Source organism: Capricornis sumatraensis, chromosome X (genome assembly GCF_032405125.1).
Source record: "Capricornis sumatraensis isolate serow.1 chromosome X, serow.2, whole genome shotgun sequence".
Taxonomy (NCBI): Eukaryota; Metazoa; Chordata; class Mammalia; order Artiodactyla; family Bovidae; genus Capricornis; species Capricornis sumatraensis.
Genome location: NC_091092.1, coordinates 81,360,731 through 81,386,034, shown reverse-complemented (window position 1 = coordinate 81,386,034; position 25,304 = coordinate 81,360,731). Strand labels below are relative to the sequence as shown.

At 37.7% G+C, this 25,304-nt stretch overlaps 1 protein-coding gene across 1 annotated transcript in view; it reads right to left on the bottom strand.

Moving 5' to 3' along the window:
* The window catches only part of OPHN1 (oligophrenin 1), a 594,204-nt gene that overhangs the window by 364,539 nt on the left and 204,361 nt on the right, over positions 1-25,304 (bottom strand). Inside the window, exon 4 of the mRNA XM_068962396.1 lies at positions 19,051-19,112. Within this exon, the coding sequence (XP_068818497.1) occupies positions 19,051-19,112 (62 nt within the window). The remainder of the gene's footprint in view (positions 1-19,050; positions 19,113-25,304) is intronic.

Sequence of the window (25,304 nt, the reverse complement as noted above, 5' to 3'; positions counted from 1 at the left end):
TCCACATACTAAAAATATTGGCAATATTGGTTTTGGAAATTAAAAACATCATTGCCAAACCAAAGCCCTTGTACACTGGGAAGGCAGAGATATACAAAGCTTTGTTGGTCATATAAACCTCTTGGGAATTTGCATCTATCCAATGCAACAAGCAGGGTTTGTTTTTTCAGAGGTGCAAGTTAGCTATGCTTTAATTTTGATCTATTACAAGGCAAGAAAAAAAAAAAAAGAGGGACTAGTTTCCTTATCTGATGAGACTGAAGTATCAGTAAGACAAGAAATATCTTTATAACAAAAACAGAAGACAGACTAGAAAGCCAGTTTTGACCAGTCCTATGTTTTCCAAAAGTGAAAGTCGCTCAGTCGTGTCCGACTCTTTGCAACCCCATGAACTATACAGTCCATGGAATTCTCCAGGCCAGAATTCTAGAGTGGGTAGCCTTTCCCTTCTCCAGGGTATCTTCCCAACCCGGAAATCAAACACAGCTCTCCTGCATTGCAGGCAGATTCTTTACCAACTGAGCTATCAGGGAACCCCTTATTTTCCAAACTAAGAAGCAATTTTTAAACTATCAACAAAGAGCAAGGCAAGTTGAAGCATTAATACATATTGCATTCATGTCCTACAAGCAGGACCTCTTATTTTGCAACCAGGTATGATTTAAGGTTCAAATAAATGGGCAAACTCTCATCCAATCAAAGCTCCATGACTATCTTCAATTGAAAACAATAATATTCTTACTAAAAGTACCAGCCTGTCTCTCTTGCCTAATACATGCTACTTTTCCATGGATTGTGAATTATGTGCTATCAACTTTGTGTACCCACCTGGAAATAAACTAATCTTTGGTGTCATAGATCACATACAGGGAGTAATTTTTTTTCTTTACTACAGTGGAAGTTTTAAAGCATGGCCACCAATTCTATGATGCTCCTCCAACTGAGAAGAAAGGCCTCTATTCCCTCTACCTTGAATTCAAGTGAGTTTGTTCCTGTTCTGAACCAACAAAATACAGCAGAAGTGATACTACATGACATCTCAGGCTAGGTCATAAAAAGCCAGTAACTTCCACTTGCTTGCCTTGGAACAGTCCTCATAAGAACTGAGCCACAGTATAAGAAGTTGAAATATCCTGCCACTACCAAGCTAGAGGGGTCAAATGTAGACATTCTTGTCAGTAGTTCAGCTGAGTTCAGGCTTCCAGTCATCTCACTAAGGAGTCAGATATGTAAATGAAGCTATGTTTTATCTTCCATACCACCCCATATCCCAAGTGAATGCCACCACATAGAGCAGAAGAATCTCCCAGGTGATCCCTGCCTGAATTCCCGACCCCCCAAAAAAAAAACATGAAATAAAATTAAATAGTTTTAGTTTAACTTGATAAGTTTTAGAATAGGGTGTTATGTAGCAATAGATCATTAGTAAATGAGTCTTTGATGGTTAACATATTACAAAAAGAAGGCATTGAAAGTACACTGTTTAAGTTCATTTTTGGCAGTCCTCAAAAACAGACCTTACTGTTGCCAATAGAGTTCCCTTCAGAGTCAGAATGGCACCTAGCCAAGCCTCCTATCTTTAATTATAGAGAAAGTTTGTTATTGAGATTTTTAAAGGACACTTTCAGAGGTACTACTACCTCCTCCACTGTACTTGTTAAGAAATAAAGCCTTCTCTTTGTTTGTTTTCCCCATAGTTTCTTCCACATGTTAAAACTTGTTTATGAGAATGACTAAATATTTGCAGTTGTCACATGCTAGGATTGTGATCTTCCTCCTTCTTCTACTAAAGCTTTTTTTGGCCTCCTCTTAGAGAAATGATAAAAAGCTCTTTAACAGCTACCATACTGAGGTACACAAGTACTTTTACTACACTTCCAGGAGATGAAAGAGATGCAGTCAAGCAATAAATTCCTGGCATGTTGTAAAAGGCCTTCATTTAGCCCTACCTTCACAGCAGCATTCCTGGAATTAAATAGGAAATGGGAAGCCAACACTCAATATATGATTGAAGAATTGAGTGAGCACACTATAATTAAAGACAGAAGAAAATTAGCTAGTCCTGTGGAAAACAGCCAGAAGAATGGTGAGGAAAACATCTCAAAAGGTGCATATTTTAGAGCTTTGGGATCAATAAAAGAGGTCAAGAAACAAATAGAGCTTAAGAGCTGTACAGATGACATTTCTAGTGGCATCTGAATGAAATGGGGGTGAATGTCTTTGAGATCAAATTTGTAGCAGTCCAAAAACTCTTGTGATAGAAGAAAACATTAAACTAGTGGGGCATCTAATAGGCTCCTGGAAGACTACCCATATTGAACTCTTAAGTATCTTTTCAAAAGCAAATTTCTTAAATGAAGAAAATTCCCAAAGTCACATTTCCACAAGCCTAATCTTTTAGGTAACAAAAGATAACTAGAAACATTTATATGATCGGTGTTTTTTCTATTTATGCAACACTTCCATATTCATTTTATCATTTGATGTATATACAACAAACTTGGGAGGTGGGAAGTATTTTCTCACTCTACATATAAAAAAAGGGAGACTAGAAGAAATAAAGTGATTAGTGTGAAGTCAACAACCAAGTTATTGGCACAGCAATTATTTCCCTGCTTAAAGGCCCTGCTTTCAATCCTAACTCTCCAGGAGCTGAGATAAAATGGTAGCAGTATTCTGAGAAATCACACTGTTGAAAAGGAAGAGTGATTACTTCCTGTTGAAGCAGGAAGAGTGATTACTTCCTGTTGAAGCAGGAAGATTAAAGAGCTCTTGCTATCAGAATAAATGGGTTTAACAAAACTGAGCTGCCAATAGAAAGTCATCTAATGACAGAAAGGGAAGATAGACCATTTTGTGGTCCTTTACATTGCTTCCAATTCAACCACATACTCCTAATAAAAATAAATATTGAACAACATAGGTACTTCCATATTTAAGTCTCAAACAACTTTGGAGTGTGGCTAAAGACATGCATTTCTACCAATTTTTCCAGGTGGCACTGCTGGTATGGGTCTAGAGTTTTTTATTTTTTTGTTTTTTTCAACTGTTAAAATAGTTCACAAAAAAATATATCCAAAAAAGTAAATCTAATAGGAGGGAACTATAAAACTCTAATGAAAGAAATCAAAGAAGGTATAAATAATGAAGAGATAATTGATGCTCATGAATAGTAAGACAATATTTTTAAGATGTTAGTTTGTCCCAACTTAATCTATAGATTCAACATAATACCCAAATCCCAGCAATTTATTTTGTGGATATTGATAAATAGGTTCTAAAGTTCCTACCCTACTTCACAATTTATTTACAAAGTTACATTAAATCAAGATAGTGTGGTGTTGGTCCATAACATTTTTCACAGAGCTAGAACATATAATAGACAAAAGTTTCAGAATTTCCAAAACAATCCTGAGGAAAAAGAACAAAGCTAGAGACATAACTCACCCAGACTTAAGACAACATTACAAACCTACAGTTATCCAAACAGCATGGTATTGGCACAAATGCAGATCAATAGAAAGGAATATCAATTCATTGGAAGGACTGATGCTGAAGCTGAAGCTTCAATACTTTGGACACCTGATGCAAACAGCCAACTCATTGTAAAAGACCTTAATGTTGGGAAAGACTGAAGGCAGGAGGAGAAGGGGGTGACAGAGGATGAGATGTTGGATGGCATCACTGACTCAATGGACATGAGATTCAGCAAAGTCCAGGACATACTGAAGGACAGGGAAGTCTGGCATGCTGCAGTTCATGTGGGTCACAAAGAGTCAGATACAACTTAGCCACTGAACAACAACAACAAGAAAAGAATAGAGAGCCCTGAAGTAAATCTACAGACACATAGTAAATTAAACTATAAGAAAGGATGCAAGAAGAATATACAGTGGATAAAATATAGTCTCTTCAATAAGTGGTGTTGGAAAAGCTGGACAGTTACATGTGAATCAATGAAATTAGAATGCCCCTCACACTCTATATAAAAATGAACTCAAATGGAAGAAAGATCGAAATATAAGACCTGATACCATAAAAATTCTAGAAGAGAACATAGGCAAAGCATTCTCTGACATAAATCAGCAATGTTTTCTTAGCTCAGTCTCTGAAAACAAAATAAATAAAAACAAGAATAAACATGAGACGTAATGAAACTTAAAAGCTCCTGTATGGCAAAGAAATCATCAAACTGAAAAAACAACCTACAGAATAGAAGAAATTATTTGCAAACAATGTGAATAACAAGGAGTTAATAGCCAAAATATACAAACAGCTCACACAATTTAATATTTAAAAATTAAAAACTAGACAAAAGATCTAAATAGACATTTTTCCAAAGAACTATATATGGTCAACAGTCACATGAAAAGGTACTAAATATCACTAAATAAGTAGAGAAATGCAAATCAAAACCACGAGGTATCACCTCACACATTCGCAGGATCATAGAGAAAGCTAGGGAATGCCAGAAAAACATCTACCTCTGTTTCATCGACTACACAAAAGCCTTTGACTGTGTGGATCATAATAAACTATGGAAAGCTCTTAAAGAGATGGGAATACCAGACCATTTTACCTGTCTCCTGAGAAACCTATATGCAAGTCAAGAAGCAAAAGTTAGAACTCTGTATGGAATAACTGGTTGGTTCAAGATTGAGAAAGAAGTACAACAGGGCTGTCTGCTGTCACCCTGATTGTTTAATCCATATGCTGAGCACATCATGAGAAATGCCAAGCTGGATAAGTTGTAAGCTGGAATCAAGATAGGTGGGAGAAAGATCAGCAACCTCAGATATCTGGATGATACCATTCTAATGGCAGAAAGCAAAGAGGAACTAAAAAATCTCTTGATGGGGGTGAAGGAGGAGAGTGAAAGAGCTGGCTTAAAACTAAATATTAAAAAAAAAAAAACTAAGATCATGGCATCCAGCTCCATTACTTCATGGTAAATAGAAGGGCAAAAAGTAGAAACAATGACAGATTTTTTCTTTGGGGGCTCTAAAATCACTGCAGATGGTGACTGTAGCCATGAAATCAGAAGACGTTTGCTTCTTGGCAGGAAAACAATGGCAAACCTAGACAGTGTGTTGAAAAGCAGAGACATTATTTTGTTGACAAAGGTCCATATAGTCAAGGCTATGGCCTTCCCAATGGTCATGTACGGTTGTGAGAGGTGGGCCATAAAGACCGCAGAGCACTGAAGAATTGATGCCTTCTAACTGTAGTGCTTCCCTGGTGGCTCAGAGGTTAAAGCGTCTGCCTGCAATGTGGGAGACCTGGGTTCGATCCCTGGGTCAGGAAGATCCCCTGGAGAAGGAAATGGCAACCCATGCCAGTATTCTTGCCTGGAGAATCCCATGGACTGAGGAGCCTGGTGGGCTACAGTTCACAGGGTCGCAAAGAGTCAGACACTCTGAGTCACTTTCACTTTCAACTGTGGTGCTGGAGAAGACTCTTGAGAGTTCCTTGGACAGCAAAGAGATCAAACTAGTTAATCTTAAGGGAAATCAACCCTGAATACTCATTTAGAAGGACTGATGTTGAAGCTGAAATTCCAGTAATTTGGTCATCTGATGTGAACAGTTGACTCATTGGAAAAGACCCTGATGCTGGGAAAGATTGAGGGTAGAAGGAGAAAGGGGCATGAGAGGATGAGATGGCAGGATGACATCACCAATGTAATGGACATGAACTTGGGCAGATTTTGGGAGATGGTGAGGGACCGGGGGACTTGGTGTGCTGCAGTCCATGGGGGTCACAAAGAGTCAGACACAAGGGGGCAAGTGAACAACATCACCTCACACTGGTCAGAATGGTCATCATTAAAAATTCTACAAATAATAAATACTAGAGAGTATACAGAGAAAAGGGAACCCTTACACAGTTTGTGGGAATATAAAGTGGTGCATCCACTATGGAAAACAGTATGGAGGTTCCTTAAAAAACTAAAAATAGAGCTACCATATGATCTAGCAATCACAATCCTGTGGATATATCCAAAAAAATGAGAATTTAATTCCAAAAGATACATGCACCCCAATGTACATAGCAGCACTATTACAACAACCAAGACACAGAAACAACCAAGTGCCCATCAACAAATGTTTGGCTTAAGAAGATGTGATATATATATCACCTCTTACACATATTGTATATATATATATATATATATATATTCATTCTGTGCTTAGTCGCTAAATCATGTCTGACTCTTCGCAAGCCCATGGACTGTAGCCCATCAGGCTCCTCTGTCCATGGGGATTTTCCAAGCAAGAAGAGTGAAGTGGGTTGCTATGCCCTCCTCCAAGGGTTCTTCCCAACTCAGGATCGAACTCAGGGCTCCCACATTGCAGTCAGATTCTTTACTGTCTGAGCCACCAGGGAAGCCGATACACATGTGGTATGTATATACACTATATATATATGTATATATACACTATATATATGCATATATATTATATATATGTATATATAAAAATATACACATATATGTATATATAAGCATAGATTCATACAATGAAATATTGCCATTTGCAGCAACAGGGATGGACCTAAAGATAACCATACTAAGTGAAGTAAGTCAGACAAGTATCATATAATATCATTTACATGTGGAAGCTAAAAAATAATACAAGTGAATCTATATACAAAACAGAAACACACTCACAGACATAAAAAGTAAATTTACAGTTACCAAGGGGATAGGATTAACACAAACAAGCTACTATACCTAAAATAGATACGCAATGAGGATTTACTGTATAGCACAGGGAACTATATTCAACATCGTGTAATATCTGATAATGGAAAATAATTTTAATGTATATGTATCTGAATTATGGGTTTGCCCAGTGGCTTGGAAATAGAGAATCCACCTGCAATACAGAAGACATGGGTTCAGTCCCTGATTCAGGAAGATCCCCTGGAGAAGGAAATAACAATACACTCCAGGATTCGTGCCTGGGAAATCCCACGGACAAAGGAGCTTGACAGGCTACAGTCCATGGGATCGCAAAAGATTCAGACATGACTAAGTGACTAAACAAAAGCAACATATATCTGACACAATATTTAAATTAACTATATTTCAATATTTTTTAACTTTGCAAAAAAATGTATAATATTGGTGAAGAAATAGACAAATAGATCAGTGGAAGAGAACAGAGCCCAGATATAGATTCACACAAAAATAATCTATTGATCTTTGCCAAAGAAGCTAAAGTAATTCAATGGAAAAAGGACACTCTTTTCAGAAATAGTGATGAAACAACCAGATATCCACATTTAAAAAAAAATATGGAGACAATCTTTACAGTTTCTCAAGAATTAGCTCAAAAGGGGAAAAAGGCCAGAAAAAAGATGGCAGAGGAGTAAGATAGGGAGATGGTCAGCCTCCCCACAAATACATCAAAAACTCAATAAGATATGGAACAACTCCTACAAAGCAACCTGTAGGTGACAGCAGAAGACCCCAGGCCTCCAGGGGGCAGGCTAAGCTCCCTGGAATGAGGTAGGAGAGAAAATGGAGACATACAGGCCTCCAGGGGGCAGGCTAAGCTCCCTGGAATGAGGTAGGAGAGAAGATGGAGATATAAAAAGGGAAAAGGCACAGAACATCTGGACGGGAGCTTGTGCACTGAGAGAGGGAGGGAGGGAATTTGGAAACAGGGGCAGTTGCCATGAGCTGGGAGGCAACCTCATTGTGGGGAGGGGTATCTGCACAATCTCAGAAGGCTGGACAAAGCAGAGACTTAGAGGTCGGAGAACAGAGAAGGCTGCACTTCTCAGCCCATAGACAGCTCACAGACTGTGGTCCCAACCAGACACTGGGCTCAGGGAACTGAAACAAGCCCACAGAAGCCCTGTGGTACAGAGGGTGGGCCCAGGGTGCCAAGAAAGGCGTGGCATACAAACCTCTGTAACACACACAAACCTCACAGCATAGAGAGCAGACCTGGGGATCCAAAAGAACACACAAGCCCTGCGACATAGAGGGCAGGCCCAGTGAGACGGGACAAGTGCACACAGGTCCCCACCTCACCCACTCCACGCAGAGAGTGGGCCTGAGACAAGTGCACACAATACCTGCAACATAGAGGGTGGGTCCAGTAAACTAAGCAAGCAAATGCACACAAGCCCTGTGACATATAGGGCAACCTCAGGGGACTGAGGGAAGCCCATACACGTCTCCGTGATACAAAGGGAAGGGTCAGGGAGCAGAGAAAGATCCATACAGGGCCCGACTTGGCAAGCTTTGGTCTGCAATCCAAGGCAAGACCAGGAAACAGAAGCATCAGAGAAGATTCCAGGGACAAGTAGGGGGCTGGTGACAGTAAAATTATCCTGAGAGGGCCACTTTGAAATGGCTGTGGAAATAGATGTGTCTAACACTGACAAAGCCAGAAGGATTGTCCAAAGGTATACTGAACCAACAGACACCCCCCAAACCGACCAACGTACACTGCACTGCCCTTCAGAGAGACGAGATTCAGCTCCATCAACCAGAAGAACACAGGCACAAGCTCCGACAACCAGGAAAACATCACAGGACATTAATCCAACCCCATCCACGGGGGCAGACTCCACAAACAAAAAGAACTACCATCTTGAGAACTTTTTTTTTTCCTTATGAATCACTGTTTATTCCCCCTACATACTTCCATGTTCACATTACCCTTTTGCAGTGCTGTATAGTTTTCCTCTTTTTTTCTTGTTAAAAAAATTCTTTTAAGATTTTTTTCACCATTTTTTGTGATTTTTGTGATTTTGTTTTTTATATATTTGACTGCTTTCTTAAACTTCTTTATCAGCTGTAGCTATTCCTGAATATATATAAACCTTTGTCATATGTCTCTATTTATCTTTGCTTTGCTATTTTTTCTCTGTTATTTACCCTCTCTTTCATGCCCTTCCTTTTCTCTTTTCTCTCCCTTCTCCTCTTTCTTTGCTCTTTCTCTTCTCCCTTTTTTCCTTCCCTCACTCTTTCTTTTTTCATCATGTAATTTAAATTGTTGTGCTATCTTTGCTATATTCCCCAGATAGCACTCTGCCCAGGCTCAGCTTTAAATACTGAACATTAGTGAGCTCTGCTTTCAATTGGTCATTATCAACTTTGGTTTCCCTTGTTTACTAAGTCAGTCACCTGTACTCTTTTCTTTAGAATATTTTGGTTATAACTGTGAGTGTGGAAGTATGTATGTGTCCCATTATTTCTGTAATTACCTGCTTGATCTGCTTGATCTCCTCTAACTAGAACACAGGCACAAGTCACCCCTAACAAAAAGTCAATGCAAACCACTCAACCAACCTTTCTCTCCAAGGGCAAAAACCAAAAGGAAGAAGGAATACAATTATAAAACCTGTGAAAAGGAGACTTCAAACGGAGCAAGTTAGAAAAAAGCATGGAAAGACAGAGGAATAGAGAACAAATGAAAGAATAAGGTAGAAACTCACAAGAAAAAATAAATGAAGAGGAAATAGGCAATCTACTTGGAAGGGAATTCAGAACAATGACAGTAAAGATGTTCCAAAGACTTGAAAATAGAATGGAGAAAATGCAAGGAACAACACAGTTAATATAATCACCAAGGATGTAGAAAAAAATAAAGAATAAACAAACAGATAATGAATAACACAATTACTGAAGTTAAAATATTCTAGAAGGAAACAATAGCAGAATAACTGAGGCAGAAGAATGGATAAGTGAGCTGGAGGACAAAATGGTGGAAATAACTGCTGAAGAGCAGAATAACGGAAAAAGAATGAAAAGAATTGAGGATATTCTCAGAGACATTTGGGACAACAATAAATGCACCAATATTCGAAATATAGGTGTCCCAGAGTAAGAAGGAAAGAAAGAAAGGCACTGAGAAATATTTTTGAAGAAATTATAGTTGAAAACTTCCCCAACATGGGAAAGGAAATAGTCAATCAAGTCCAAGAATCACAGAGAGTCCCTTAGAGGATAAACCCAAGGAGAAACACATTGAGACACATATCAATCAAGCTAACAGAGATTGAACACAAAGAAAGAATACTAAAAGCAGCAAGGGAAAAGCAACATACAAGGGAAAACCCACATGATAAACAGCAGATCGTTTAGCAGAAACTCTGTAGGCAAGATGGGTATGGCAGGATATATTTAAAGTACTGAAAGAAAAAAAAAATCTACAACCAAGATTACTATACCTGGCAAAGATCTCATTCAGAATTGATGGAGAAACCAAAAGCTTCACAGACAAGCCAAAGTTCAGAGAGTTTAGCACCACCAAACCAGCCTTATAACAAATACTAAAGGGACTTACATAACCAGCAAACACAAGAGAAAGGAAAGACCTACAAAAACAAACCCAAAACAATTAAGAAAATGCCAATAGGAACATGCAATGCACAAATCAAAAAATACAGAATGGCTGAATGGATATAGAAACAAGACTCATATATATGTTGTCTACAAGAGACCCACTTCAGACCTAAAGTAAAAGGAAGAAAATAAAAGCATGAAAAAAGATATTCCACGAGAATGGAAACCAAAAGAAAGCTGGAGTGGAAATCCTTAATTCAGACAAGACAGACTTATTACAGGAGGCAAAGAAAGACATAATGATCAAGGATATAATGATAAAGGGATCAATCCAAGAAGACATAACAATTGTAAAGATGTATGCGCCCAACACAGGAGCACCTCAATACAGAAGGGAAACACTGGCAAGCATAAGAGGGGAAATTGACAGCAACACAGTGATGGTAGGGGACTTAAACACCTCACTTATACCCATGGACAGATCATCAAAACAGAATCAATAAGGAAACACAATGGACCAAATTGATATCTTCAGGATTTTACATCCAAATGTAGGATATACTTTCTTCTCAAGTGCATATGGCACATTTTTCAGGATAGACCATATCTTGGGCCACAAATCAAGCCTCAGTAAATTTATGAAAATTGAAATTGCATCAAGTATCTTCTCTGACCACAATGCTGAGACTAGAAACTCAGGGTGATTAAACAATATATTACTAAATAACGAAGATGTTACTGAAGAAATAAGAATGGAAATAAAAAGATTCCTAGCACAAATGAAAACGAAAACATGATGAGCCAAAAATTATGGGGTTCAGCAAAATCAGTTCTAAGAGGGAAGTTTATAGTAATATAATCCTGCCTTAGGAAACAAGAAAAACATTGAATAGACAACCTAATTCTACATCAAAAGCTGCTGGAAAAAGAAGAACAAGAAACCCCAAATTAATCAAAAGGAAAGAAATAATAAAGATTAGAGCAGAAATAAATGACAAAGAAATGAAGGAATCAAGTAAAGATTAATAAAACTAAAAGCTGGTTCTTTGAGAAGATAAACAAAATTGACAATTTACTAGCCAGACTCATCAAGAAAATTAGGGAGAAAAATCAAATTAAAAAACAGAAATGAAAAGGAAAGTTCACAACAGACAACACAGAAATACAAAGGATCATAAGAGAATATTATGAGCAATTATATGCTAATAAAATGGACAACCTACAGGAAATGGACAGATAATCAGAACAGTTCAACCTCTCAAGACTGAATCAGAAAGAAATACAAATTATGAACAAGGCAATTACAAATACTGAAATCAAAACTGTGATCAAAACTCTCCCAGGAAACAAAAACCCAGGGGCAGATGGCTTCACAGGAGAATTCTATCATACATTTAAAGAAGCACTAATGCCTATTTTTCTGAAACTATTCCAAAAAGTTGCAGAGGAAGGAACACATTCAAACTCATTCTACAAGTCCAAAATCACTATGATAACAAAATCAGGCAAAGGCAACACACAAAAAAAGAACACTTCAGGCCAATATCACTGATGAACATAGATTCACTCCTCAACAAAATTCTAGCAAGCAGAATTAAACAACACATTAAAAAGCTCATACACCATGACCAAGTTGGATTTATTCCAGGGATGTAAGGATTCTTCAATATACACAAATCAATCAATGTGATCCACTATATTAAAAAACTAAAAGATAAAAACCATATGATAATCTCAATAGATGCATAAAAAGTCTTTGACAAAATTCAGCACCAATTTATGATTAAAATGCATCCAAAAATGGGCAAAGAAAAAACCTACCTCAACATAGTAAAGATCACATATGATAAGCCCACAGCAAACGTTCTCAGTGATGAAAAACTGAAAGCATTCCCTCTAAGATAAGAAACAAGACAAGGGTGTCCACTCTCATCACTATTATTCAACATAATTTTGCCTAGCTATGGCAATTAGAGAAGAAATAGAAATAAAAGGAATCCGGATCAAAAAGAAGAGGCAAAGCTCTCACTGTTTGCAGATGACATGATACTATACATAGAAAAGCCAAAAGAAACCATCAGAAAATTACTAGAGCTAATCAGTGAATGTAGCAAAGTCGTGGGATACAGGGTCAATACACAGAAATGGCCTGCATTCCTATACAGTAACAATGAAAAATCAGAGAGAGAAATTAAGGAATCAATCCCATTCACCATTGCAACAAAAAGAATAAAATATCTAAGAATAAACCTACCTAAGGAGACAAAAGAACTGTATATCAAAAATTATAAGATACTGATGAATGAAATCAAAGATGACATAAACAGATGGAGAGATATTCCATGTTCCTGGGTAAGAATATCTACACTGTGAAAATGACTATACTACCAAATTCAATTTACAAATTCAATGTGTTTCCTATCAAATTACCAATGGCATTTTTCACAGAACTTGAACAAAAAAGTTCACAATTCATACAGAAACACAAAAAAGCCCAAATACCCAAAGCAGTTTTGAGAAAGCGGAATGGAGCTGGAGCAATCAACTTTTCTGACTTCAGACTATACTACAAAGCTACAGTCATCAAGACAGTATGGCAATGGCACAAAAGCAGAAATATGTAACAGTAGAACAAGATAGATAGCCCAGAGATAACCCATGCACCAATGGGTATCTTATTTTGACAAAGGAGGCAAGACTATACAATCGGGCAAAGATAGCCTCTTCAATAAGTGGTGCTGGGAAAACTGGACAGCTACATGTAAAACAATGAAATTAGAACACTTTTGAATGCCATACACAAAAATAAACTCAAAATGGATTAAAAACCTAAATATAAGACCAGAAACTATAAAACTCTTAGAGGAAAATACAGGCAGAATACTTGAAAACATGCTAAAAGCAAGATCCTCTATGACCCACCTCCTAGAGTAACAGAAATAAAAATAAAGGTAAACAAGTGGGACCTAATTAAACTTAAAAGCTTTAGTATAGAAAAGGAAGCTGAAAACAAGGTGAAAAGACAACCCTTCAAAATGGGAGAAAATAATAGCAAAGGAAACAACTGATAAAGAATTAATTTTGAAAATATACTATCCACTCATATAACTCAATACCAGAAAAACAAACAGCCCAATCAAAAAGTGAGGAAAAGACCTAAAGAGACATTTCTCCAAAGAAGACATACAGATAGCTAATTAAGATGTGAAAAGATGCTCAACATCACTCATTATTAGAGAAATGCAAATCAAAACAATGAGATACCACCTCACACCAGTCAGAATAGCCATCATCAAAAAGTCTATAAACAATAAATGCTGGAGAGGGTGTGGAGAAATGTAGATTGATACAGCCACTATGGAAGACAGTATGGAGATTCCTTTAAAAACCAGGAATAAAACCACCACATGACCCAGCAATCCCATTATTAGGCATATAACCTGAGGAAACCAAAACTGAAGAAGACACATGTATCCCAGTGTTTACTGCACTACTATTTACAATAGCTAGAACATAGAAGCAACCTAGATATCCATTGACAGATGAAAGGATAAAGAAGCTGTGGTATATATATACAATGGACTATTACTCAGCCATAAAAAGGAATGCATTTGAGTCAGTTCTAATAATGTGGACATACCTAGAGCCTATTAAGCAGAGTGAAGTAAGTCAGAAAGAGAAATATAGATATCATATACTAAGGCATATATATGGAATCTAGAAAGATGGTACTGATGAATTTATTTTCAGGGCAGCAACGGAGAAACAGACATAGAGAACTGACTTATGGACATGAGGGGAGGGGAGGAGGGAGAGGGTGAGATTCATAGAGAGAGTAACATGGAAACTTACAATACCATATGCAAAATAGATAGCCAATGGGAATTTGCTGTATGGCTCAGGAAACTTAAACAGGGGCTCTGTGACAATCTAGAAATAATTTTTAATTGAAGGGTCATTGCTTTATATAATTTTATTTTCTGTTAAACATCAACAAGAATCAGCCATAAGTATACCCACATCCCCTCCCTCATGGATGTCCCTCCCATCTCCCTCCTGATCCCACCCTTCTAGATTGTCACAGAGCCCCTGTTTAAGTTTCCTGAGCCATACAGGAAACTTAAACAGGGGCTCTGTGACAATAAGTTACTATTTTAAGAATGCAAGATAGTTAATCTAGTTCTCATGAATGCATTACCTCTCCATCAGAGGACTTTTCAGAATTAGTATAAGTATTGTATTTTGGTTTAAATGAAATGTCCACTATGATTTATGCCATCCTCAAATTTTGACATTTGGAACAATATAGACCCTTTTGTATGCTAGGTCCTGATATCAGAAATCTGTACAAATAATTTAATATTTGTAGGGAAGAATTTTTATTAGATTTTTTAAAAGCAGTGCCCACAAACCCTTAACAATACAACATACAAATTTTTAAGTGTTTCTATTAGCTTGGCTCTAAATCCTTTGATTAATGTAGGGGAGTTGAGATTTCACAGTTGGTTTATCTTTTCAAAAATGCTTTGTTGTGTCAACTGAAAAAAGTTCACAGCTTAAAAGGTGAGAATTATGTTTTATTTGGTGGGTTTTCTGAGAACTTAAGCCTGAGGGACTGCTCTGAGGAGGTCAGGGAGAAGCTAGGATACATAGAGAGGGGCTTTGCACTAAAGACCAGATAGCTGGAACATCAAAAGGTAAATGCTTATTAAAGAAATGTCTCAAGGTAAAGAAAAAAAAATAAATAAAAATAAATAAATTTTTTAAAAAAGAAAAAAAACAAAAAAATAATTAGTTCAAAAGGGTCATAGACCTAAATGTATAACATAATTATAAAACTCCTACAAGATCTTATGCCAGTGCATAAGTGTGTCCAATTCTCTGTGACCCTTTGGATTGTAGCCCATGAGGCTCCTCAACATGGGGAATTTTTCAGGCAAGAATATTGGCTTGGGTTACCATTTCCTCCTCCAGGGGAATTTCCCAACCCAGGGACTGAACATACATCTCATGTATTTCCTGTATTACAGGCAGACACTCTACCCATTGAGCCTTAGGGAAGCCTTACAAAGTAACATATGAAACCATATAGATGACTTGTTTGGTAATGCCTTTTTAGATACAACCCCAAAAGCATGATTGATGAAAGACCTGATAAAATGGACTTTATTCAAATTCAAAACTTCTGCTCTGCAAAAGACTTTCTTAAAAAATGAAAAGATAAGTCACAGACTGAAATATTTTATGCAAAGAACATTTCTGATAAAGGACTGGCATCTGAAATATACAAAGAAATCTTAAAACTTAACAATAGGAAAAAGAAATTAAGACAAAGAGTTGAACACTACTGAGAGACTTTCACTTTCAAGAAGTAGGCAAAAGACATGAACACGTCCCTCATGAAAGATGATGTATAGATAGCAAATAAGCATATGGAAATATGTTCCAAATCAAATGTCATCAGGAAAAAGAAAATTACAACAGCAAACATTTACCATTATACACAAAGGAACATTTCATATAAGGATGGGCATGATAAACGACAGAAACGATAAGTACCTAACAGAAGCAGAAGACATTAAGAAGAGGTGATAAGAATACACAGAAGAACTATACAAAACAGGTCTTAATGACCCAGATAACCACGATGGTGTGGTCACTCACTCAGAGCCACACATCTTGGAGTGTCAAATCAAGTGGCCTCAGGAAGCATTACTAAGAACAATCCTAGTGAAAGCAATGGAATCACAGCTGAGCTATCTCAAATCCTGAACAATGATGCTATTAAAGTGCAGCAATCAATATGTCAGCAAATTTGGAAAACCTACCAGTGGCCACAGGACTACTGGAAAAGGTCAATTTTCATTCCAACTGCAAAGAAGGGTAATGCTAAAGAATGTTCAAACTACTGTACAATTACACTCATTTCACACGTTAGCTAGGTAATGATCAAAATCCTTCAAGCTAAGCTTCAGCAGTATGTGAACTGAGAACTTCCAGATGTACAAACTGGATTAACAAAAGGCAGAGGAACCACAGAATGAATTGCCAACATTTGCTGGATCATAAAGAAAGCAAGGGAAGTCCAGAAGAATACCTACTACTGCTTCATTGACTACACAAATGTATTTGACTGTGTGGACAACAACAAACCATGGAAAATTCTTAAAGAGATGGGAATACAAGACCACCTAACCTGTCTCATGAGAAACTGGTATGCAGGTCAAGAAGCAACAATTAGAACCAGACATAGAAAAATGGACTGGTTCAACATTGGGGAAAGAGTATCTCAAGGCTATATACTGTCACCCTGCTTATTTAACATGTATGCAGAGTACCTCATGTGAAATGCTAGACTGGATAAAACACAAATTAGAATCAAGATTGCTGGGAGAAATGTCAAAGACCTCAAATATGCAGATGATACCACCAATGGCAAAAACTGAAGAGGAATAAAAGAGATTCTTGATGAGGGTAAAAGAGGAGAGTGAAAAGCTGGCTTAAAACTCAACATTCAAAACACTAAGATCATGGCATCTGGTCCCATTATTTGCTGGCAAATAGAAGAGAGAAAAGTAGAAGCAGTGACAGATTTTATTTTCTTTGGCTCCAAAATAACTGTGGGTGGTGATTGCAGCCATGAAATTAAAAGACACTTGGTCCTTGGAAAGAAAGCTATGATAAACCTAGACAGCATACTAAAAATCAGCAACTTCATTTTGCCAACAGAAATCTGTATAGCCAAAGCTATGGTTTTTCCAGTAGTAATGTACTGATGTGACAGTTGGACCATAAAGGATGAGTGCTGAAGAATTGATACCTTCGAATTCTAGTCCTGGAGAAGACTCTTCAGAGTCCTTTGGGCTGCAAGGAGATCAAACCTTGCAGTTAATCATAAAGGAAATCAGCCCTGAATATTCACTGGAAAGACTGAGGCTAAAGTTCAAGCTCCACTGCTTTGGCCATGTGATGCAAAGAGCCAACTCATTGGAAAAGAACTTAATGCTGGGAAATTCTGAAGGCAGGAGAAGAAGGAGGCAACAGATGACGAGATAGTTAGCATCATCAACTCAATGGACATGAGTCTGGGCAAACTCCAGGAGATAGTAAAATACAGGGAAGTCTGGCACGCTGCAGTCCATGGAGTCACAAAGAGCTGAACATGACTTAGAAACTAAACAATAACGAAAATACATATTAGAGTGGGTGAAATCCAAATCACAGCCAAAATCAAAAGCTTGCAATGATGTGCAGCAACAAGAACTGTCATTCATGGCTGGTGAGATTGCAAAATGGTACAGCCACTTTGGAAAACAGTTGGGCAGTTTTTTACAAATCTAGACCTACTCATCACACAATCTAGAAATTGTATCCCTTAGAATTTACTGAAAAGAGCTGAAAATTTATATCCACATAAAAATCTGTACACAGATGTGTATGGAAGTTTTTTCATAATTGCCAAAACTTGGGAGTAACCAATATATTCTTCATAAGGTGAAACAATGAAGAAATCATGGCACATCCATATAATGGAATATATACTATAATATATGCATACATATTATTCACTGACCAAAAGAAATGAGTTATGAAGCCACGAAAAGACATAGAGGAACTTTAAATGCATGTTGCTAAGTCGAAGGAGCCAATCTGAAAAAGCCATATTATACAACTCCAATTATATGACATTCTAGAAGAGGCAAAACACAGTAAAAAGATAAGTGTTTGTCAGGGGTTTGGGTATCAGAAAAGGTAGAGGCAATCACAGGAGATTTTTAGGGCAGTGAAAATATTCTCTATGGTGAGACTTTGATGTTGTATATATGCCATTAAATATTTGTCAAAAGTGATAAAATATTCAACACAGAAATTGAACCCTAAAGTAACTATGGACTTTAGCTAATAATATTGTGTTGATATAGGTTCATTAGTTGGAACAAATGCAAGTTGTTAATAATAAGGGAAACCACACATGCATGATATTAATAATAAGGGAAACTATATGGGGAGTGGTGGCAAGGAGAAAGGGAGTACAGTTTACCTTTGAACAGTGCAAGTGTTAAGGGCATAAGCCCCAACCCTGTGCAGTCAAAACTCTGCATATAGCTTTACACTCAGTCCTCCAGCATCAGAGGTTCTGTACCCATAAATTCAACCAAAGTCAGATCATGTAGTACTGTAGTATTCACTGAAAAGTACCCACATATAAGTGGACTCACAGAGCTCAAACACAGGTTCAAAGGGCATCTGTATATGAAATCTCTGTATTTTCACTCAATTTTTCTGCAAAACTAAAACTGCTCTAAATATCAAAGTCTATTAATATTAAAATGAATTAGATTTTAAATGTAAGAAAAAGTTATCACATAGATATAAATAAAACTATCACATTTAAATGTAAACATATAAATATAAACTCATTATTCCTAAAAGCAGATAAACACAAATAGATAATTTGTTTAAGAACACTAAAGACCACAATTTTTGTCAATATGTTCAACAGCCAAATTTAATGTCCTCTCAAGTATTATCTCACTGAAATGAATAGAGTGATTTCCCTTTAAACTCTCAGAATGGGAACTTGAGATAGAATAACCAAATCAAATTCCAGTCTTTATAGTACCCAGGTTGTAATGAGACAGAAATTCAAACAAAAAAGCAACACTCCATCCAACTAATGAGGACAGAAAAAATGTCCAAAGTCAGCCATGATCCTGGCTCCACGCCAAGTGTTAATGACCTACCATCATCATCCTCTCGTTTTCTACTTCGTTGAGCAATTCAGCAAATTCTTTGAAGGATTCAGCTGAAAGGACAGAATAAAAGATAAACCAAATTAATTATGGTACTTGACGGGCAAGTGGGCAGAGGTCTAAGGGAAAGGAGATAGAAACCAGTGCCACAATGCAATGGCATCACTACAGGAACCAGTGCCACAACCCAATGGCACCACTACAGGTGTCAAATCTAAGGACAAAAGAAGAAAAGTTCAGTACCTATTCAATTCAATATTGATTTCCTTTTTCCTTCTCTTTTCTTGGGGGAATGTTCCTACCTCAGCTTTTCCCTGCAGTTTTGATATATAATTGACATATAACATTCTGTAAGTTTAAAGTGACTTTGACAAGTGCTAAAAAAATAAATAAAAGTTAAACATATAGTTATCATATGATTCAGCAATTCCATGCCTTGTATATTCACAAAAGAACTGAAAACATATCCAGACAAACATTTCTGTACAAATATTGTTGACTGTTTTATTCACTGCTGTTTGTTGCTCAGTCAATTCAGTATGTCCGACTCTTTGCAACCCCATGGACTGCAGCACATCAAGCTTCCCTGGCCTTTACTCACTCCCGGAGTTTGCTCTAACTCATGTCCATTGAGTCGATAATGCTATACAACCACCTCATCCTGGCCCTCTTTTCCTTTTCTCTTCAATTTTGACCATCATCAGGGTCTTTTCAATGAGATTGCCCTTTTAATCAGGTGGCCAAAAGGCTAGAGCTTCAGCTTCATTCATACCGATGAATATTCAGGGTTGATTTCCTTTAGGATTGACTGGTTTGATGTCCTTGCTGTCCAAGGAACTCTCAAGAGTCTTCATCAGTATCACAGATTGAAAGCATCAATTCTTAAGCACTCAGCCTTCTTTATGGTCCAAATCTAACATCCTTACACAATTACTGGAGAAAAGAAAGCTTTGACTATACAGACCTTTGTCAACAAAGTGATGTTGCTACTTTTTAATATGTCGTTTAGGTTTGTCATACCTTTTTTTTTTTTCCGAGAAGCAAATGTCTTTTAATTTCATGGTTTCAGTCACTGTCCACAGGGATTTTGGAGCCCAGGAAAATAAAATCTACCACAGTTTCCATTTTTTCCCCATCTATTTGCCATGAAGTGATGGGACCAGAGGCCATGATCTTAGATTTTAAACGCTCAGTTTAAGCCAGCTTTTACACTCTCCTCTTTCACTATCATCAAGAGGCTTTTAAGTTCCTCTTCATTTTCTATCGTTAGGGTGGTATCATCAGCATATCTGAAGTTATTGATATGATTCTCTGCAATCTTGAAACCAGCTTGTGATTCATGCAGCCTAACGTTTTGCATGATGGATTCTGCATAAAAGTTAAATAAGCAGGGTGACAAGACACAGCCTTGACATACTCCTTTCCTAATTAGGAACCAGTCTGCTGTTCCTTGTCTGCTTCTAACCATTGATTCTTGACCTGCATGCAAGTTTCTCAAGAGGCAGGTAAATTGGTTAGTATTTCCATCTCTTTAAGAATTTTCCAGTTTCTGGTGACCCACAAAATGGACCAGTACAAAATGAAGCAGGGCAAAGGCTAACAGAGTCTTGCCAAGAGAACACACTGGTCACAGCAAACAACCTCTTCCAATAACACAAGAGAAGACTCTACATACACATGGACATAACCAGATGGTCAATACTGAAATCAGATTGATTGCATTCTTTGCGGCCAAACGAAGAAGCTCTATACACTCAGCAAAACAAGATCAGGAGCTGACTATGGCTCAGATCATGAACTCCTTATTGCAAAATTCAGCCTTAAATTGAAGAAAGGAGGGAAAACCACTACACCATTCAGGTATGCCCTAAACCAAATCCTTTATTATTACACTGGAAGAGACAAATAAATTCAAGGGATTCTATTAAATTCAATAGATTCAAGATCTGATAGACAGAGTGCCTGAAGAACTATGGACAGAGGTTTGTGACATTGTACAAGAGGCAGTGATCAAGACGATTGCCAAGAAAGACAAATGCAAAAAGGCAAAATGGTTGTCTGAGAGGACCTCAAAATAGCTGAGAAAATAAAAGCTAAAGGCAAAGGAGAAAAGGAAAGATATATCCATTTGAATGCAGAGTTTCAAAGAATAACAAGGAAAGATAAGAAAGCTTTCTTCTATGATCAGTGCAAAGAAAGTAGAGGAAAACAACAGAATGAGAAAGACTAAAGATCTCTTCAAGAAAATTAGAGATACCAAGGGAACATTCATGCAAAGATGGGCACAGTAAAGGACAGAAATGGTATGGACCTAACAGAAGCAGGAAATATTAAGATGTGACAAGAATACACAGAACTATACAAAAAAGATATTCATGACCCAGATAACCATGATGGTGTGATCACTCACCTAGAGCAAGACATCCTGAAATACGAAGTCAAGTGGGCCTTAGGAAGCATCACTATGAACAAAGCTACCGGAGGTGATGGACTGCCAGTTGAGCTACTTCAAATCCTAAAAGATGATGCTGGTAAAGTGCTGCACTCAATATGCTAGCAAATTTGGAAAACTCAACAGTGACGACAGAGCTGAAAATGGTCAGTTTTCATTCCAATCCCAAAGAATGGCAATGCCAAAGAATGTTCAAACTACCACACAATTGCACTCATCTCACACACTAGCAAAGTAATGCTCAAAATTCTCCAAGCCAGGCTTCAACAGAATGTGAACAATGAACTTCCAGATGTCCAATGGATTTAGAGGAACAAGAGATCAAATTGCCACCATCCGTTGGATCATAGAAAAAGCAAAAGAATTACAGAAAAACATCTACTTCTGCTTTATTGATTATGCCAAATCCTTTGACTATGTAGATCACAACAAACTGTGCAAAATTCTTTAAGAGATGGGAATATCAGGCCACCATACCAACCTCCTGAGAAATCTGTATGCAGGTCAAGAAGCAACAGTTGGAACTGGCCATGGAACAACAGACTATTTCCAAATTGGGAAAGGAGCACATTAAGGCTGTATATTGTCAGCCTGCTTATTTATCGTCTATGCAGAGTATATCATGTGAAATGCCAGGCTTAATGAAGCACAAGCTGGAATCAAGATTGCCGGAAGAAACGTCAGTAACCTCAGATACACAGATGACACCACCCTTACTGCAGAAATTGAAGAGGAACTGAAGATCCTCTTAATGAAAGTGAAAGAGGAGAGTGAAACAGTTAGCTTAAAACTCAACATTCTAAAAGACCATGGTATCAGGTCCCATCACTTCATGGCAAATAGATGGGGAAACAATGGAAACAGTGACAGACTTTATTTTCTTGGGCTCAAAAATCACTGCAGATGGTGATTGCAGCCATGAAATTAAAAGGTGCTTGCTCCTTGGAAGAAAATCCATGACCCACCTAGACAGCATATTAAAAAGCAGACACATTACTTTGCTGACAAAGGTCCATCTAGTCAAAGCTATGGTTTTTCCAGTAGTCATCTATGGATGTGAGAGTTGGACTATAAAGAAAGCTGAGCCCTGAAGAATTGATGTTTTTGAACTGTGGTGTTGGAGAAGACTCTTGAGAGTCCCTTGGACTGCAAGGAGATCCTACCAGTCAATCCTAAATGAAATCAATCCTGATTATTCATTGGAAGGACTAATGCTGAAGCTGAAACTCCAATATTTCAGCCATCTGATGTGAAGAACTGACTCATTGGAAAAGGCCCTGATACTGGGAAAGATTGAAGGCAGGAGAAGAAGGGGACAACAGAGGATGAGATGGTTGGATACCATCACCGACTTGATGGACATGAGTTTGAGTAAGCTCCGGGAGCTGGTGATGGACAGGGAAGCCTGGCATGCTGCAGTCCATGGGTTTCCAAGAGTCAGACATGACTGAGCAAATGAACTGAACTGAACTATGATCCACACAGTCAAAGGCTTTAGCGTAGTCACTAAAGCAGAAGATGTTTTTCTGGAATGCCCTTGCTTCCTCTGATCAAACGGATGTTGGCAGTTAATCTCTGGATCCTCTGCCTTTTCTAAATCCAACTTGTATATCTGGAATTTTTGATTTCATGTACTGTTGAAGCTTAGCTTGAAGGATTTTGAGCATAAGCATGTGAAATGAACACAATTGCTAAGTAGTTTGAACACTGTTCATAATAGCCAATAATAGAAAGAATGAAAGTATTCATCAATTGCTGAATGGTGACACAGTTGTGACACAGGTATACAAAGGAACAATTTGAAGCAGTAAAAAGAAACACAGGATTGACACTCAGAATAACATGAAATAATCTTGAAAACATGCTTGGTCAAAGAAGTCAGTCAGAAAAAGCCACATATTATATTATTGTTTAAATGAAATGTCCAGACTAGGCAACTTTATAGAGACAGGAAGCAGATCAGTGGTTCATTGAATGTAGGGGGAAGGTGGCAATGGGGATTGATACTAACGGTTTGTGGTTTCTTTTAGCAGTGATGAAAATAATTTGGAATTCTATGACAGTGATGTTTGTACAACTTTCTTCAAATATTAAAAGCCATTGCACTGCACACTTTTAAATGGTACATTTCTGTGTAAATAATATCTTGATTTATAAAATAATCATTTAGCCAAAGCTCATTTATAGGCATCCTTCAGTTCAGTTCAGTTCAGTCACTCAGTCGTGTCCGACTCTGCGACTCCATGAATCGCAGCACACCAGGCCTCCCTGTCCATCACCAACTCCTGGAGTTCACTAAAATTCATGTCCATAAAGTCAGTGATGCCATCCAGCCATCTCATCCTCAGTCGTCCCTTTCTCCTCCTGCCACCAATCCCTCCCAGCATCAGAGTCTTTTCCAATGAGTCAACTCTTCACATGAGGTGCCCAAAGTACTGGAGTTTCAGCTTTAGCATCAGTCCTTCCAAAGAAATCCCAGGGCAGATCTCCTTCAGAATGAACTGGTTGGATCTCCTTGCAGTCCAAGGGACGCTCAAGAGTCTTCTTCAACATCACAGTTCAAAAGCATCAATTCTTCAGTGCTCAGCCTTCTTCACAGTCCAACTCTCACATCCATACATGACCACAGGAAAAACCATAGCCTTGACTAGATGGACCTTAGTCGGCAAAGTAATATCTCTGCTTTTGAATATGCTATCTAGGTTGGTCATAACTTTCCTTACAAGGAGTAAGCGTCTTTTAATCTCATGGCTGCAATCACCATCTGCAGTGATTTTGGAGACCAAAAAAATAAAGTCTGACACTGTTTCCACTGTTTCCCCATCTATTTCCCATGAAGTGATGGGACCAGATGCCATGATCTTAGTTTTCTGAATGTTGAGCTTTAAGCCAACTTTTTCACTCTCCTCTTTCACTTTCATCAAGAGGCTTTTTAGCTCCTCTTCACTTTCTGCCATAAGGGTGGTGTCATCTGCATATCTGAGGTTATTGATATTTCTCCCGGCAATCTTGATTCCAGCTTGTGTTTCTTCCAGTCCAGCGTTTCTCATGATGTACTCTGCATATAAGTTAAATAAGAAGGGTGACAATATACAGCCTTGACGTACTCCTTTTCCTATTGGGAACCAGTCTGTTGTTCCATGTCCAGTTCTAACTGTTGCTTCCTGTCCTGCATACAGATTTCTCAAGAGGCAGGTCAGGTAGTCTGGTATTCACATTCTTTCAGAATTTTCCACAGTTAGTATGGTTTAATTTTGAAGTTTTACTTCATGAATAATGAAGCCTTAGTCATTTTAAAAGCCTAGCTCCTGATAGTAGCAGCTCCTCCCAACTCTGTTCGATCATCTGTTTAAATAGTATTTAATAAGCCTTTTTTTTGGTTACCTCTACCTGAAGGTGTAGTGCAGGCATTGTGAAAGTGGCAAGAACTTAGCTCTGCAGCAAGATGGATCTGAATTTGAAACCTAGTTCTACCATTTATTTTCTGTGTGCCCTTGAACAAGTTACTTAGCCTCTCTGAGTCTTAGTTTTCTTCCATTCAAATTAGGGATAATTACATGTATCTAATAAATTCATTGTGAGGATTAAACTCTGAATCAAAGGGCTTGACACAATTACCTTTTAGGAAATTACAATTTCCCTTTAAATGTTCCAATATTAAATAATTACATTTCCTCTGTAGCCAAACTGATCTTCCCTCAAAAAGTACCAGAATAACAAAAATATCTCTCTGATTCCTTTTGTAACATAAAGTATTTAGATACAGGAGATCAGTGAATATTTTCATTTTTCC